The following is a 12527-nucleotide window of genomic DNA, read 5'->3' as shown; positions in this document are numbered from 1 at the left end:
AGATCCATAAAGTGTTGGCTTGACAGTGGAAAGTTGTAAGTTGTTTTGATTTATAAAGCAGTAAGCAGATGTTTGTTTGCCACTTTTCAAAACGACTTCTTAGTTTATTTCTAAAGAGTTTGTGAAATGAATGTAATAGGTTTTTTAAAAAATAATTTCAACTTTTTTGTGTTCTAGGAGTGTACGCCTGAGAACCTAGAACTGAAAAAGAAGATTTTTGGCCAGTTAGACCTTATTGTCAGTAATGATGTAATACTAGGCAGCTCAACCTCTTGTCTTATGCCTACAAAGTTGTTCACCGGGCTAAAGCACGTTAAGCAGTGTATCGTGGCACATCCTGTAAGTACACCAAGATCCTTCAGTAATTTACTGTGTTGAAGCCTAAATTTGTGTCTTTGGCTTGTATGTCGTAAGTACAGTTCTTACTCATTTATATGCAAGTTTTTCAAAGGGATGCCACTTTGATATGTTGCATTTATTCTATGATGGCACAGTTTTGCAAGCTACCCTGGGAAGAGTGGTATAAATACAGTAATCAGTAGAGCTGGGCAATACCTGGTTTTCAACATGGTGATATACCAGTATATCACAATTAACATTTACATTAGAAAAGTCAGTCCGGATCAGAGCAAAGTCCTATCTAGCTCAGCATTATGCTGCTTGAAGTGGCCAGGCAGATGCCAGAGGGAAACCCACAAGCACAACAAGACCTCAGTGGTCCTCATCTGCTTGTGATGGCCATCAGCTGCTTCTAGTATTGTAATACAGCCATCAGAAGCTTTAAGAATGTAAGAAGAGCCTGCTGAATCATCTAGTCCAGCGTCTGGTAATGTAGTTTAGATTCCTACAACACAGGACTAGATGATCCTTGGTGTCCCTTCCTTGATTCAATCAGATGTCTGTGGGAAACCCACTAGCAGGACCAGAGCACAAGAGCACTCTCCTTACTCTTCTGTGGTTTCCAGCAACTGATATTCAGAAGCACTGCTGCCTCTGGTTATGGTAAAGGTAAAGGGACCCCTGACCATTAGGCCCAGTCGTGACCGACTCTGGGGTTGCAATGCTCATCTCGCTTTATTGGCCGAGGGAGCCGGCGTACAGGTTCCGGGTCATGTGGCCAGCATGACTAAGCTGCTTCTGGCGAACCAGAGCAGTGTACGGAAACGCTGTTTACCTTCCTGCCAGAGCGGTACCTATTTATCTACTTGCGCTTTGATGTGCTTTTGAACTGCTAGGTTGGCAGGAGCAGGGACCAAGCAACGGGAGCTCACCCCGTCGTGGGGATTCGAACTGCCGACCTTCTGATTGGCAAGCCCTAGGCTCTGTGGTTTAGACCACAGCACCACCCGTGCCCCATTCTGGTCATGGAGGCAGATCATATTCTTCATGGGATGGGTAGGCTTAGTGGCAAAGCAATCTGCTTTGCATCCAGAAGCTCCCAGGTTCAGTCAGTGCCTTTCCAAGTTTTAAAAGACCTTGGTTCGTTTTTGTCAGCGTCCGTTGTCAAGACATGCACCCAAACTGGGCTTGGGAAAGACAAGAAACAACTTGGTCTTCCCTCTGTGAATTCAACACTCAGATCCTACATTTCCCTGAAACTTGTGGCACAAGCTTTTGGTCCCTATGTCCCACTTTAAGTTGGATCATAGCCAACCTAGGCATGTGCAACTGAACCAACCACATCCTGTTCTCCTGTTAAACCCTTCCCTCTCACCCTCAACTATTTTCCATGTGATAAATTTTAGGTTGTAAGCTTATCAGGGAAGGTGCCTATCCCCTTGTACTCTGTCAAGTGCCATCCACACTGATGATATGTTACAGGTGACTCCCCACGTACGCAAGGATTGTGTTCTGGGCCCCCGCACACATAAGTGAAATCACGTAAAATGGGGAGCATCCTCTAAACACCCTTTAAACTGCCCCTCTGCCACTCTCTCGTCAATCCATATCAAAAAAATTCCGTATCCAAAAATATCCACAACTAGAATTGAAGCTCTGGAGCTGCCAGGAGACTGGCGCATGTGCAGGAAAGTGGCTGTTGCGCTACCCCGCACATCAGCTGCTAGGCGGGGAGGCTGAGCAGCATAAACAAAGCTCTGCTGCACCTCCAGTCTCTTCAGGGCTTCTTCCGCCCTTACTGGTGCCTCTTCGGGCTCTGGGAAGGGTCTCCCTTGCAAGCCACAAGGACTCTCCAGCTCTCCCTAACCATTTCCAGGTTTGAATTGAATGATTTAATTATTTTCCAGTGCCATGCAAATACGCATCTGTCCATGAGTAGAATGATGGTGGGTGTGCCCATATTATCATCTAATACAGGGGTCACGGAGGTTGTTTGACTGGCCCCCGAGCCGCCCCCAAACTGAGCCACTGGTACAGCGTGGCGTGGAGACGTGCTTCCATGGTGCCAGAAATCCCGTCTGAGCAGGGAGAGGGATCTCCGCGGAACCGATCTAGCCCAGGCAAGATAAACCTTGCTGACCCCCTGATCTAATAGTACTATCAGAGGGCTTGCCTAATGTCAGTACTGGTTTTCATAGAATTGGAAGGGAACCTCAAGGGTTATCTTGTCCACCCCCTGAAATGCAAGGGTCACAAATTATGTTAACTGACTGTAATGGTATGTTCATAAATATGTTTCTTTTCTTTCTAAATATGTTTTGTGTAAAGGTAAACCCACCATATTATGTTCCTCTGGTTGAATTGGTTCCCCACCCAGAAACTGAACCTTCTACAGTTGAGAAAACCTATGCTCTGATGAAGAAGATTGGGCAATCTCCGGTTCGGTTGACAAAAGAGATAGATGGTTTTGCTCTGAACCGACTCCAGTATGCAATCATTAGTGAAGCATGGAGACTTGTTGGTGTATGTATGATTTTTATTCTTTAACTGACTTGAATGTGCTTCCAGTAGACTGCATTGTACTACTTAGTCTGGAGATCAGTCTCATTGAGCTCAGTGGAGCTTACTTTTAATAAATAGGATCAGAAACTTATTATTATTATTTTAAATTATTTAATATTCCAAAATATTTTAATTATTTTCTTAACAACCCCTGTGTAATAACATTAACTGATAATTAGTCAATGCTAAAAAAAAGAGAGACGCAAGCTAAGTTGCACAGTAATATGAGGAACACTCCAAAACAATGCCATTTTCATTCAAGCCCAGAAGAACAAGGTGAAAAGGTCAGCGATAGAAATATTGATTTTCATGTTGTTTCCCTTCGTTTCCTGTTGCATTCAGAAGGCTCTGGGAATACTTTATAACATTTGTGCTCAGTGAAACAACAATGAAAGTAATCCTTTAAGCAGCAGTAAGCTCAGCTTTCAAGAATCACATCTCTCAACTTTTGATAATCATTTGATACAAGAGAATAAAAGACAAATTTCTCCTGCTGCTGCTTTTTTGGAGTCTAGTTCATTATGCCTTGTAGTGACATTGCTTGTAGCATTTCCCACAGTTACATATTCTCTTGATACTAGTTATGACCACCTCCTTGCGCAAAAAGGCAATTTCTCAGTCTCCTCTCTTTGTCTTGAGTTTCAGTGGTGAAGGCCATTATTGTTTTTCCTTTGTGTGTAACTGTAAACAATGTGTGATGGCAAGGAAGCATTGTTATGCATGGTTTCCTATATCTTTCTCTTGATATCATAGATCAGGTGTAGCGCTGACTATGGTGTTGAACTCCAACTCTTATCACTGCCAGTGGTCAGGGAAGATGGGAGTTGGAGGAGCCCAACAACATGTTGTTGTTTAGTCGTTTAGTCGTGTCCGACTCTTCGTGACCCCATGGACCAGAGCACGCCAGGCACTCCTGTCTTCCACTGCCTCCTGCAGTTTGGTCAAACTCATGCTGGTAGCTTCAAGAACACTGTCCAACCATCTCGTCCTCTGTCGTCCCCTTGTCCTCTCTTTCCCAACATCAGGGTCTTTTCCAGGGAGTCTTCTCTTCTCATGAGGTGGCCAAATTGTTGGAGCCTCAGCTTCAGGATCTGTCCTTCCAGTGAGCACTCAGGGCTGATTTCCTTCAGAATGGAGAAGTTTGATGCCCAACAACGTATGGACAGCCAAAAGTTACCCACCCCACCCTCATTCTTGTATGGGAGTTGCTTCACATGGGGTCTTGGGGTTAAACTGCATATGATATGAGTTTTCAATCAGTGATGTGGTTGGAATAGTTTCTAGCGCTTTATTTTTCTGCAGGAATTTTTCCATTTCATAAGTTCATTAGTAACAATGTGTGGATGCCAACTTATTGGCATCTGCCTGTCTCGAGAGACAATGGAGTGTGCCTCTGGGGATGAAATCAAACTGCTGCATTTGCAGCACTGAAGTGACCTCCCCAGGGCGCAAGCCTGAGAACTGGGTACGGAAGTCCTAGACAGCACCAGAGGACAAGACTCCCACCCCCAGCCTCACTGATGTGGTCCAAAGGAAAGCAGAGCAATACATTTGGTACCAGCTTGGTTGCAGGAGTTGCCAAAAAGAGGCATACAAGGCACCATCCAACCATCTTAGGGGCTCCACTCCAAATTTGTGTAGGGTTTACTCCTTAACCTTTTCTTCTCCTGAAGATGTCCCCCAGGATTTTTCCTTGGAGTTTACTCCTGAAGCCTTTCTCGTGGATGAGTATAGCCACAAGGCAGCAGAGGTGTAGGAACTGAGTTTTCCTTCTCCTAGATGGGCAACCTTCCCAGGTTGATGAGCCCTATCTGCTCCTCACTTTCAGAAACTGCCTTCTTGACTGGTGGACCCACTAATGGTCTCATCCGCTTATTCTGCTGGAGCCTGTCCTAATAACTTTGCTAACATTTTAGATGGCTTGTTACCAAATTGAAAATGTTTTGTCTAAGAAACATTAAAGATCTCCCCCACTTCTGAACTTGCATTTATTCAAGCTGTTGTCTTGACTCTTCAATTGTTCACCTCCTTGCACACTTCTGTTTCGTTTGTGCAGTTATTGTTAAGTGCTAATCTTAGTTTTTAGTTGAGTTTCTTGTGGAATATTCATTTTATTTCTGACACCTTTTTAAAATACAGTTATACCTCTTATATATGCCTTACCTGCATCCCATATAGTAGGCTAAGAGACCTCTGGTTCCTTTGAGAAATATATTTTAACTCTTTACTAATACTATTTACCAACTCAGGGTTATTAAAATACTTTGCATCCAATCTCCGTTGCCTAAACATTATTTCATTCCCACTTAAAATAGTATGAATACAACACGCTGACAGAATAATCCATTCATGGAGTTTTACCATATTAGTTCTAGGGTAGGAAACCAAAGAAGCCCATAAAGCAATTGCTTTTACAGGTTCATCTTCTGTTTGAGTTTTTAAACTCATTTTGAAAACAGACTGTGCTATAGGGTGGGAGATGCTTTTGACACTTCAAAGAAAAATCAAGCCAAGTCTGCTTTTGCTGTAATGTGGGATGTGCAACTAGTCACCACAGCGTGACCTGTGACCCCAGTGATCTTGCAGGGGAGGAGATCCATAGCTCCCACTTGCCGCATTGCGAAAGGAGAAGCAGAAGTTGCTCATGGTGCTTTTGTAATGTGTGGAACTGAGTAGCTTATTTTTCTTCCTTTATTTTGTTGCCCCCAGAGAGACCTTTGGAAGGCCCCATTAGGACAGCAGCTACTTTCTTCATTGCTGCTTACCCAGCTCAACAGTGAGCAGGATTGCTTCCTAAGGGAATTAGTCAAAGGATTTGTAATTGTATGTTGTAAGACTGTAAAGAACTCCTAAAAGCACAAAGAACAACGGGTAGTCTTTAAAAGACAGTCTTTTGGCAGCAGAGACAAAATTATTTGTGTGTCAATTGAACATCTGATCTGACTTACTAAGGGAATGTGAAATTTGAACTTGCCGATGGCCTTCTAGCTATAGACATGCCAGCTATTTACAGATTTCTAAGCACTTTTTAAATAAAGGCCTTATTCTGTTGCGGGGGGAGACATTTTGAAGGATAGTAATACTGTACAGCAAAATTTAATATCTTGACATCATGTTTTGTCATTATTTATTTTATTTTACCCAGAAATAAAGGAGTGACTTGTACATACTTTGTGGATTCCCTAGGTACACAGAAGTACACAAGTATGCTAATTTGGAAAACAACATCCAGACAAGAGCCTCAGAGCTTACAAAAATATTATGGCATCTGAACCGTGGGTGTGGGTGGGTGTTAGGAGTAGAGTCTAAAGAAACATTAAGTCAAGTGTGGGTCTATTAGTTGAATCTATAGTTGAGACATCCAGTGTTTTTGTGTGTCAGTCAAAGGAGAAAATAAAAGGAAATGGAGGACAGAGAAAGAAATTAAACTAGCCTGCTCAAGTCCCTGACAACTTATATAGTAAGTATCCTGGCGAAGGGAAAATAGATTTTGTGCTGTAGAGTTCCTGATATCTGCAAGCTACAAAGAAACTGAGAAAATTGCCAATGAATGGAATTAACCAAACTCCTGTTAAGGACTTCTTTCAACACTGCTTTTGGTTTTTAAGATGCATTTTAATGGAATGATCTGGAGAGTATATATGTATGGCAGTATGTAAGATTGGCCATTGGCATCATTTTTTCTGGATGGTATTTCTGCAGGGACCTATATTGCTGTGTATCTTTTTTATATAACTTCTAGAAAAATGTCTACCATAGCTCTGTTTCTTCAAAATCACAAAATGACCCCAAACAGCACAATTCACTGAACGTGCAGTTACGTGCCAGTTCAACTGGTGATGCAGGATTGTGGTTTCTGCTATGAGTGTTACAGATCTGCATTACCAACTAAACAGGGACAGAGCTGTGTATCTGTAGCCCTCTGGAAATGAGGTCTGCCTTTCCGTAATTTTCTTAGTTATGCTACAGAAACTGTTCAGTATGCCATGATGGAATGTGACTTTCTTAGCTAAGAATTTGTATTCTAATCTAAGCTTTATTTAAAAAATGGGGGAAACACCAGCTTTGTAAATATGTTAGGGATAGCCTTATAGAAGTTTTCAGCAACCTGTGGAGCAGCCAAGAGGATGCACTTGTCCTAACCTGTTTTTAGGGTGTGCTGCTATTTCTTGGAAATGTACCCTGTAGATTTAACTGAGCTTTGAACAGCACTTTGTGACGGATGCCACATAAGAGATTTGGGAGTTTCCTGAAAGCGTTGGCATGTTGAAGCCATGCAAATTGCCTACATGATGCAAGCAGCTTCTCATAGCAGTTGTGTGGCACCTGCATTGTCTGTATTCAGTCATCTTGTTCCAACCATGAAGACGCACACCTGGGAGAATTCCATTTTAAAAGGCACTTTTAAAGCAAAAGCAAAAGTTGTACTGTAGGTGGAAACCATAATTGTTTAAAAGAAGTGAAAGTGAGACAAGAACGCTTAACATTTCTTCTTAAATTCTGCTCTCCTCTACTCATAATCTGTGCCCTGCCCCACCCTGTAGGATTGCACTAATGTGCCTTGCATAAACTGGAAAGTCATTACTTACATACAATGTACAGAGCAGCTTCATAATAATTTATGCAGCCAAGTCTTTTGAAAAGAATTGTTCTTTTTGGTTGTAGCTGCCAGCATCAAATTTAAATGCTCATTTATTCTAAAAAGTCAAATATTCTAATAATCAAAAGTATACAGTTTGATATCCAAAGCTGTTCACTCTGGTCTCTTCCCCCCTCTCTGCTGTCTATGTCATCATCATCATCATCATAAAATATTTGTACCCTGCCCAACTGACTGGGTTGCCTCAGCCATCTGGGTAACTTCCAACATATATAAAAACATAATAAACATTTAAAAACCTGCCTTTCCTCTTTCCCCCCCATATCTCAGTTGATAAGTTAACTACCCTAGTTTCTTCTTGCCCCTCCATATGTCCCCTGCAATCCCATCCTCACTTGCTTCCTTGTGGAATCTCTCCTGTTGTTATCCTTCCTCTCTTCCACATAATCAACCCCTCTCTCCAACTTCTTCGAACATGCCAATGCCCCACTGTTCTAAAAATAAACAAATAAATAGGAGATAAGTGAATGTATTTTTCCTCATTTTCCCTCTCTATGTTGGTACATGCTAACCCCATGTTTCTTCATTAAATCCCATGGCTTTTGGTACCACCTATGCGCAGATAGGGACGCTGGTGGTGCTGTGGGTTAAACCACAGAGCCTAGGACTTGCCGATCAGAAGGTCAGCGGTTCGAATCCCCGCGACGGGGTGAGCTCCCGTTGCTCGGTCCCTGCTCCTGCCAACCTAGCAGTTCGAAAGCACGTCAAAGTGCAAGTAGATAAATAGGTACCACTCCGGCGGGAAGGTAAACTATGTTTCCGTGCGCTGTTCTGGTTTGCCAGAAGCGGCTTAGTCATGCTGGCCACATGACCCGGAAGCTGTACGCCGGCTCCCTCGGCCAATAAAGCGAGATGAGCGCCGCAACCCCAGAGTCGGTCACAACTGGACCTAATGGTCAGGGGTCCCTTTACCTTTACGCACAGATGATAGCCAGCTCTATCTCTCACTCTCACTCTAATCCCACATCTCCTGCTGCTTTTCTCATATATTTCTGTGCAGATGCCTTGTTACTGTGTCAAGTTTAAATTAAACTGTTTACTGTATCTAAGCCTGAACCTCTTCCATCCCAACCCTTCCTCTCTCTGTGTACACTTTGCTTATACTTTTATAGTGTTAACATTAAGCCTGTTGAACAGGAATATAGCCTTGATTTCATTTTTTACTCATTTCCTTTGTTCCCCATGTTCAGCCCATGCCCAAGTCATGTTGCTTCACAACATTGTAAAAATATGGCTCTTCTTTTTCATCCCCTTAGCAAAAAACTGCTCCAAGTCCTGGTTATCTCTCACCTAAACTACAGGAGTTTTGTCCTGTGGTTTTCCATTGTCTCACCTTGGTCTCTGGTACTCTTCCGCCCAAATCATCAAACTTTCTCATTAGACTGATCATGAGTCAAGGTAAAGGTAAAGGACCCCTGACAGTTAAGTCCAGTCGTGAACGACTCTGGGGTTGGGGCGCTCATCTCGCTTTACTGGCCAAGGGAGCCAACGTTTGTCCGCAGACAGTTTTTCTGGGTCATGTGGCGAAACCGGAGCAGCGCACAGAAATGCCGTTTACCTTCCCGCCGGACCAGTACCTATTTACCTACTTGCACTTTGACATGCTTTTGAACTGCTAGGTTGGCAGGAGCAGGGACCGAGCAACGGGAGCTCACCCCATCGCAGGGATTCGAACCGCCGACCTTCTGATCGGCAAGCACTAAGCTCAGTGGTTTAGACCACAGCGCCACCCACGTCCCGATCGTGAGTTGCCTACCCTTAAATCCAAACACTGACTTCCTTGCCATTCCTTGTCCTTACTTTCAAAGCCTTCCATGATCTTGTTCTTCTATCCCAATACATGACCTTTACTTCTCCAGCTCAGCCCACCACTATCCAAGATTCTCTTGCTTCTTCCAAAGACTCTTTGCTCTCTACCAAATATACTTGGATTTACCTCTCAGAAAACCTGTGTGATGCTTCCGTTTTTAGTTTTTAGATGTTTTAATTGTTGGCTAGGGCTGATAAAGTTGTACTGGAGGGACAATGCTTCCACACCACTGCCATAAAAGAGACAAAGCACACTGATACTATATTATAAATAATGATACAGTAATATATTATAGGAAGGAAACTCTGTAGCTAACTAGAGAATATAGTACGTGATGTAATACATGTATATAATATATATGGTTCATTTAAGAGTAGTAACAGATTTGTTTACTTAAAAAAAAACACCTGTTTTCAATATATTCTCCATCCCTGGGATTAGAGATTAAGCAAAGAAGTAGAATTTGTGAAGTTCTTCAACATTCATAATGTTCTTGCCATGCAGGATGGAGTAATATCTTCTGATGATCTGGACCTTGTAATGTCTGATGGTTTGGGAATGCGGTACGCTTTTATTGGACCCCTGGAAACCATGCATCTGAATGCAGAAGGTATGCCATTTGTTCCACTAAGATTAAACATGGGAGTTTCCAACGCAAATGTTTCATGATATGGAGTTGTTGTGAATTTCGGTTTAACAGGTCAGATCTAAGACCTAAATCCTGTTCTTCTTTACACCATAATCTTCAGTATCAGGATGTTCCAGGCCATTTGTAAAAGCTGTTCCAAACATCACCATGATGAATGATAAGAATTGGCAACATGAGGTACTTCATTAAAGAGGAGCATTGGGTTTAGATAAAGGATTACTGCTTTGGCATGTAGCTTTATCCCCAATTCAGGCCTGGTAAAAATGTTTTTTTACATGCAGTTTGTGGGTGACTAGTGTTCCAATTCAGAGTGTCATCACATAGAAGCACCCCAAGACTAGGTCTGCACAATATATGATCCACCAAAACAATAATAAACTTCCAGTTCTGTATTGTGACATGCAAGGAGCTTTACTCGCATGCTGTCTCATACACACACACAAACACACACACGCTTTTTTGCATTTCTAGGTAGAAAACAAAAACAAAGTTAATTCAGCCTGTGTTGAGCTGTGTCTGATCTATCAAAAATTGTGGCCGACTGTTCTAGTCCATTTGGTACATTTCATGTGCTAAACATCTCCAGCTGCAGATCCAGGAACAAAAAGACAAGAGTTACTTCACTGGCTTGACTGAGAAAATAAAATAATACCAATCCCTTAGACCTGTGAAAGCTTGCTGGGTCCAACTTATTCTCAACCTTTGGGGATACAACACAAATGGAACTTCTTGGGTTGTTCCATTTGTTCTGGAAGGGAGAACCTGATTCATTTTTGAAGGGTCCGAAATTAAAAAAACAACAACCCATAAACCTATAGGCTATCCAATGGACTTCACTATTTGGGAAATGAATGCCTTTAGCTGCTCCTCCCAAGGATGTTGTTGTGAATATGTACTACTGGGGCTTGCTTCTGAGTAGGGTCGTAGGAGTCTTTGCTCTGCAATGACAATCCTTCATAGATGGGAAGGGAACTGACTGTAGGGCACTGTGCCAGTAGCCTTGTGATTAGAGAACAAGTGCCAACAGCAAGTCAGTGAGAACACAGAGAGAGGGAGAAACATGAGAACTGAATGCTGACAGACAGAAAGGAAGCCCTTAACATTTTTTAACAAGAGAAGTACTATAAGGATATCTAATTGACTTAATATGATAATGGTGAATGCTGATTTTGGGTCCAGTGAGTTCTTATACCAGAGCTGGGCATTTTAAAATTTTGGCAAAGCAGCACTTAAAAAGAGAAAGAAACGCTATCAGATCCTTTTAGTGAAAAAAACCTGCCAGCAATACAGTGCTTCTAGAGACATTTTCTCATTTACCTATCACAGTATTATCTTAACACAAAGTACCTCCTGTGTGGGTGCCTAATCTTTTGAGGTTCCACATTATGTGGTAACATTATACGCTTGTTTTCAAGCTTTCTGAATTACTTTAAGCTTATAAAAAAAAATCACCAGCAAAACAAGCAGGGGAAACTGTATTGGATACAATGCTTCAGGCAGCTCCCCCATCATAATCTCTGTATATTTCTGTAGTGCTGTATTCATGACAGCAGGATTATTTCATAGCTAACGCTTCCAAGTTTGAATTACTCAAGAGATGGAGTAAATATCAATGGGTGATATCCATTAATATAATCAGAGCAGATCAATTGGTTTCAATGGATCTATGTGAAGTAACAACCACCAGCTACTTCAGACATCTTTTTAAATATTTTCTTTTTGTCTACATGATTTGTATTTCTCAAGTTTGAAATTCTTCTCAGATCTGAAATTCTGTTGGTTTTATGGTTCTTTGTATATGTAGAATTCTCTGTTTAGGAAAGACCAACAAGAGATCTCCAATTGTATTTCAGGAATGCTGAACTATTGTGACAGATACCGTGAAGGTATGATACGTGTCTTGAAAACCTTTGGGCCAATACCGGATTTTGCAGGGAAAACGGAACAGAAAATCAATCAGGTACATGTGCAAATTGGAGTAACATGACATCCATCAAACTTACAGCCTGCATTTAATATCTTGTTTTTAGGAAACAGCTCTTACCCATTTTTGGTACAGTTTACACATCAGTTGGCTTTTGTTTAGAAGTTTAATGAACAATGAATTCCGACACTGTATAAATTAATAGATGTTGAGATCAGCAGAGTCAACCTGGGCCTAGTTTGCATGAACTGCAGGCATATGACTCAGTGAGCAATTGCTCATGGCCTGCTACCACTTTGGGTGGCACTTCTGCAGTGTAGCATACAGAATGAATTGCGCATACGCACCACCTTTACCTGTTATACGCCAGCTTTACCTGTTGTACGCCCTACATCAGTACATTAACCACATGCAAAATAAGGCTGTATGGTTGTCACCAAAGGCAATGACAGTTTGATCTAAGGAGGGTGGAGGAACCACTATACATGCCCAAAGGACCTAACACTGTATTTTCATCAGAGGTAAGTTGAAATGCTCGACTTTGGAATATTTGGGTCACCTCATTAATTCAACAAACTGGTTG

The 12527-nt window shown here is 42.0% G+C and overlaps 1 protein-coding gene and 1 long non-coding RNA gene across 3 annotated transcripts in view; one reads left to right on the top strand and one right to left on the bottom strand.

The window, feature by feature from the left end:
- The window catches only part of LOC309341322, a 57918-nt gene that overhangs the window by 13605 nt on the left and 31786 nt on the right, over positions 1-12527 (bottom strand). Inside the window, exon 3 of one of the 2 annotated variants that reach the window (XR_014156209.1) lies at positions 4054-7995. The exons of the other annotated variant lie outside the window; for it this stretch is intronic. This is a non-coding gene — a long non-coding RNA (uncharacterized lncRNA). Of the gene's footprint in view, positions 1-4053; positions 7996-12527 lie in introns of those variants that run through there. 2 annotated transcript variants of the gene reach the window in all.
- Positions 1-12527, top strand: part of CRYL1 (crystallin lambda 1) — a 39184-nt gene that overhangs the window by 21582 nt on the left and 5075 nt on the right. Inside the window, exons 4-7 of the mRNA XM_081860677.1 lie at positions 178-339; positions 2668-2862; positions 9876-9981; positions 11874-11980. Coding sequence (XP_081716803.1) covers positions 178-339; positions 2668-2862; positions 9876-9981; positions 11874-11980 — 570 coding nt within the window. The remainder of the gene's footprint in view (positions 1-177; positions 340-2667; positions 2863-9875; positions 9982-11873; positions 11981-12527) is intronic.

The sequence above is a fragment of the Podarcis erhardii genome (assembly GCF_964252035.2).
Source record: "Podarcis erhardii genome assembly, chromosome: 4".
Lineage (NCBI taxonomy): Eukaryota > Metazoa > Chordata > Lepidosauria > Squamata > Lacertidae > Podarcis > Podarcis erhardii.
The sequence above is the reverse complement of the archived record's forward strand: the minus strand, read 5'-3'. Positions and strand labels throughout refer to the sequence as shown.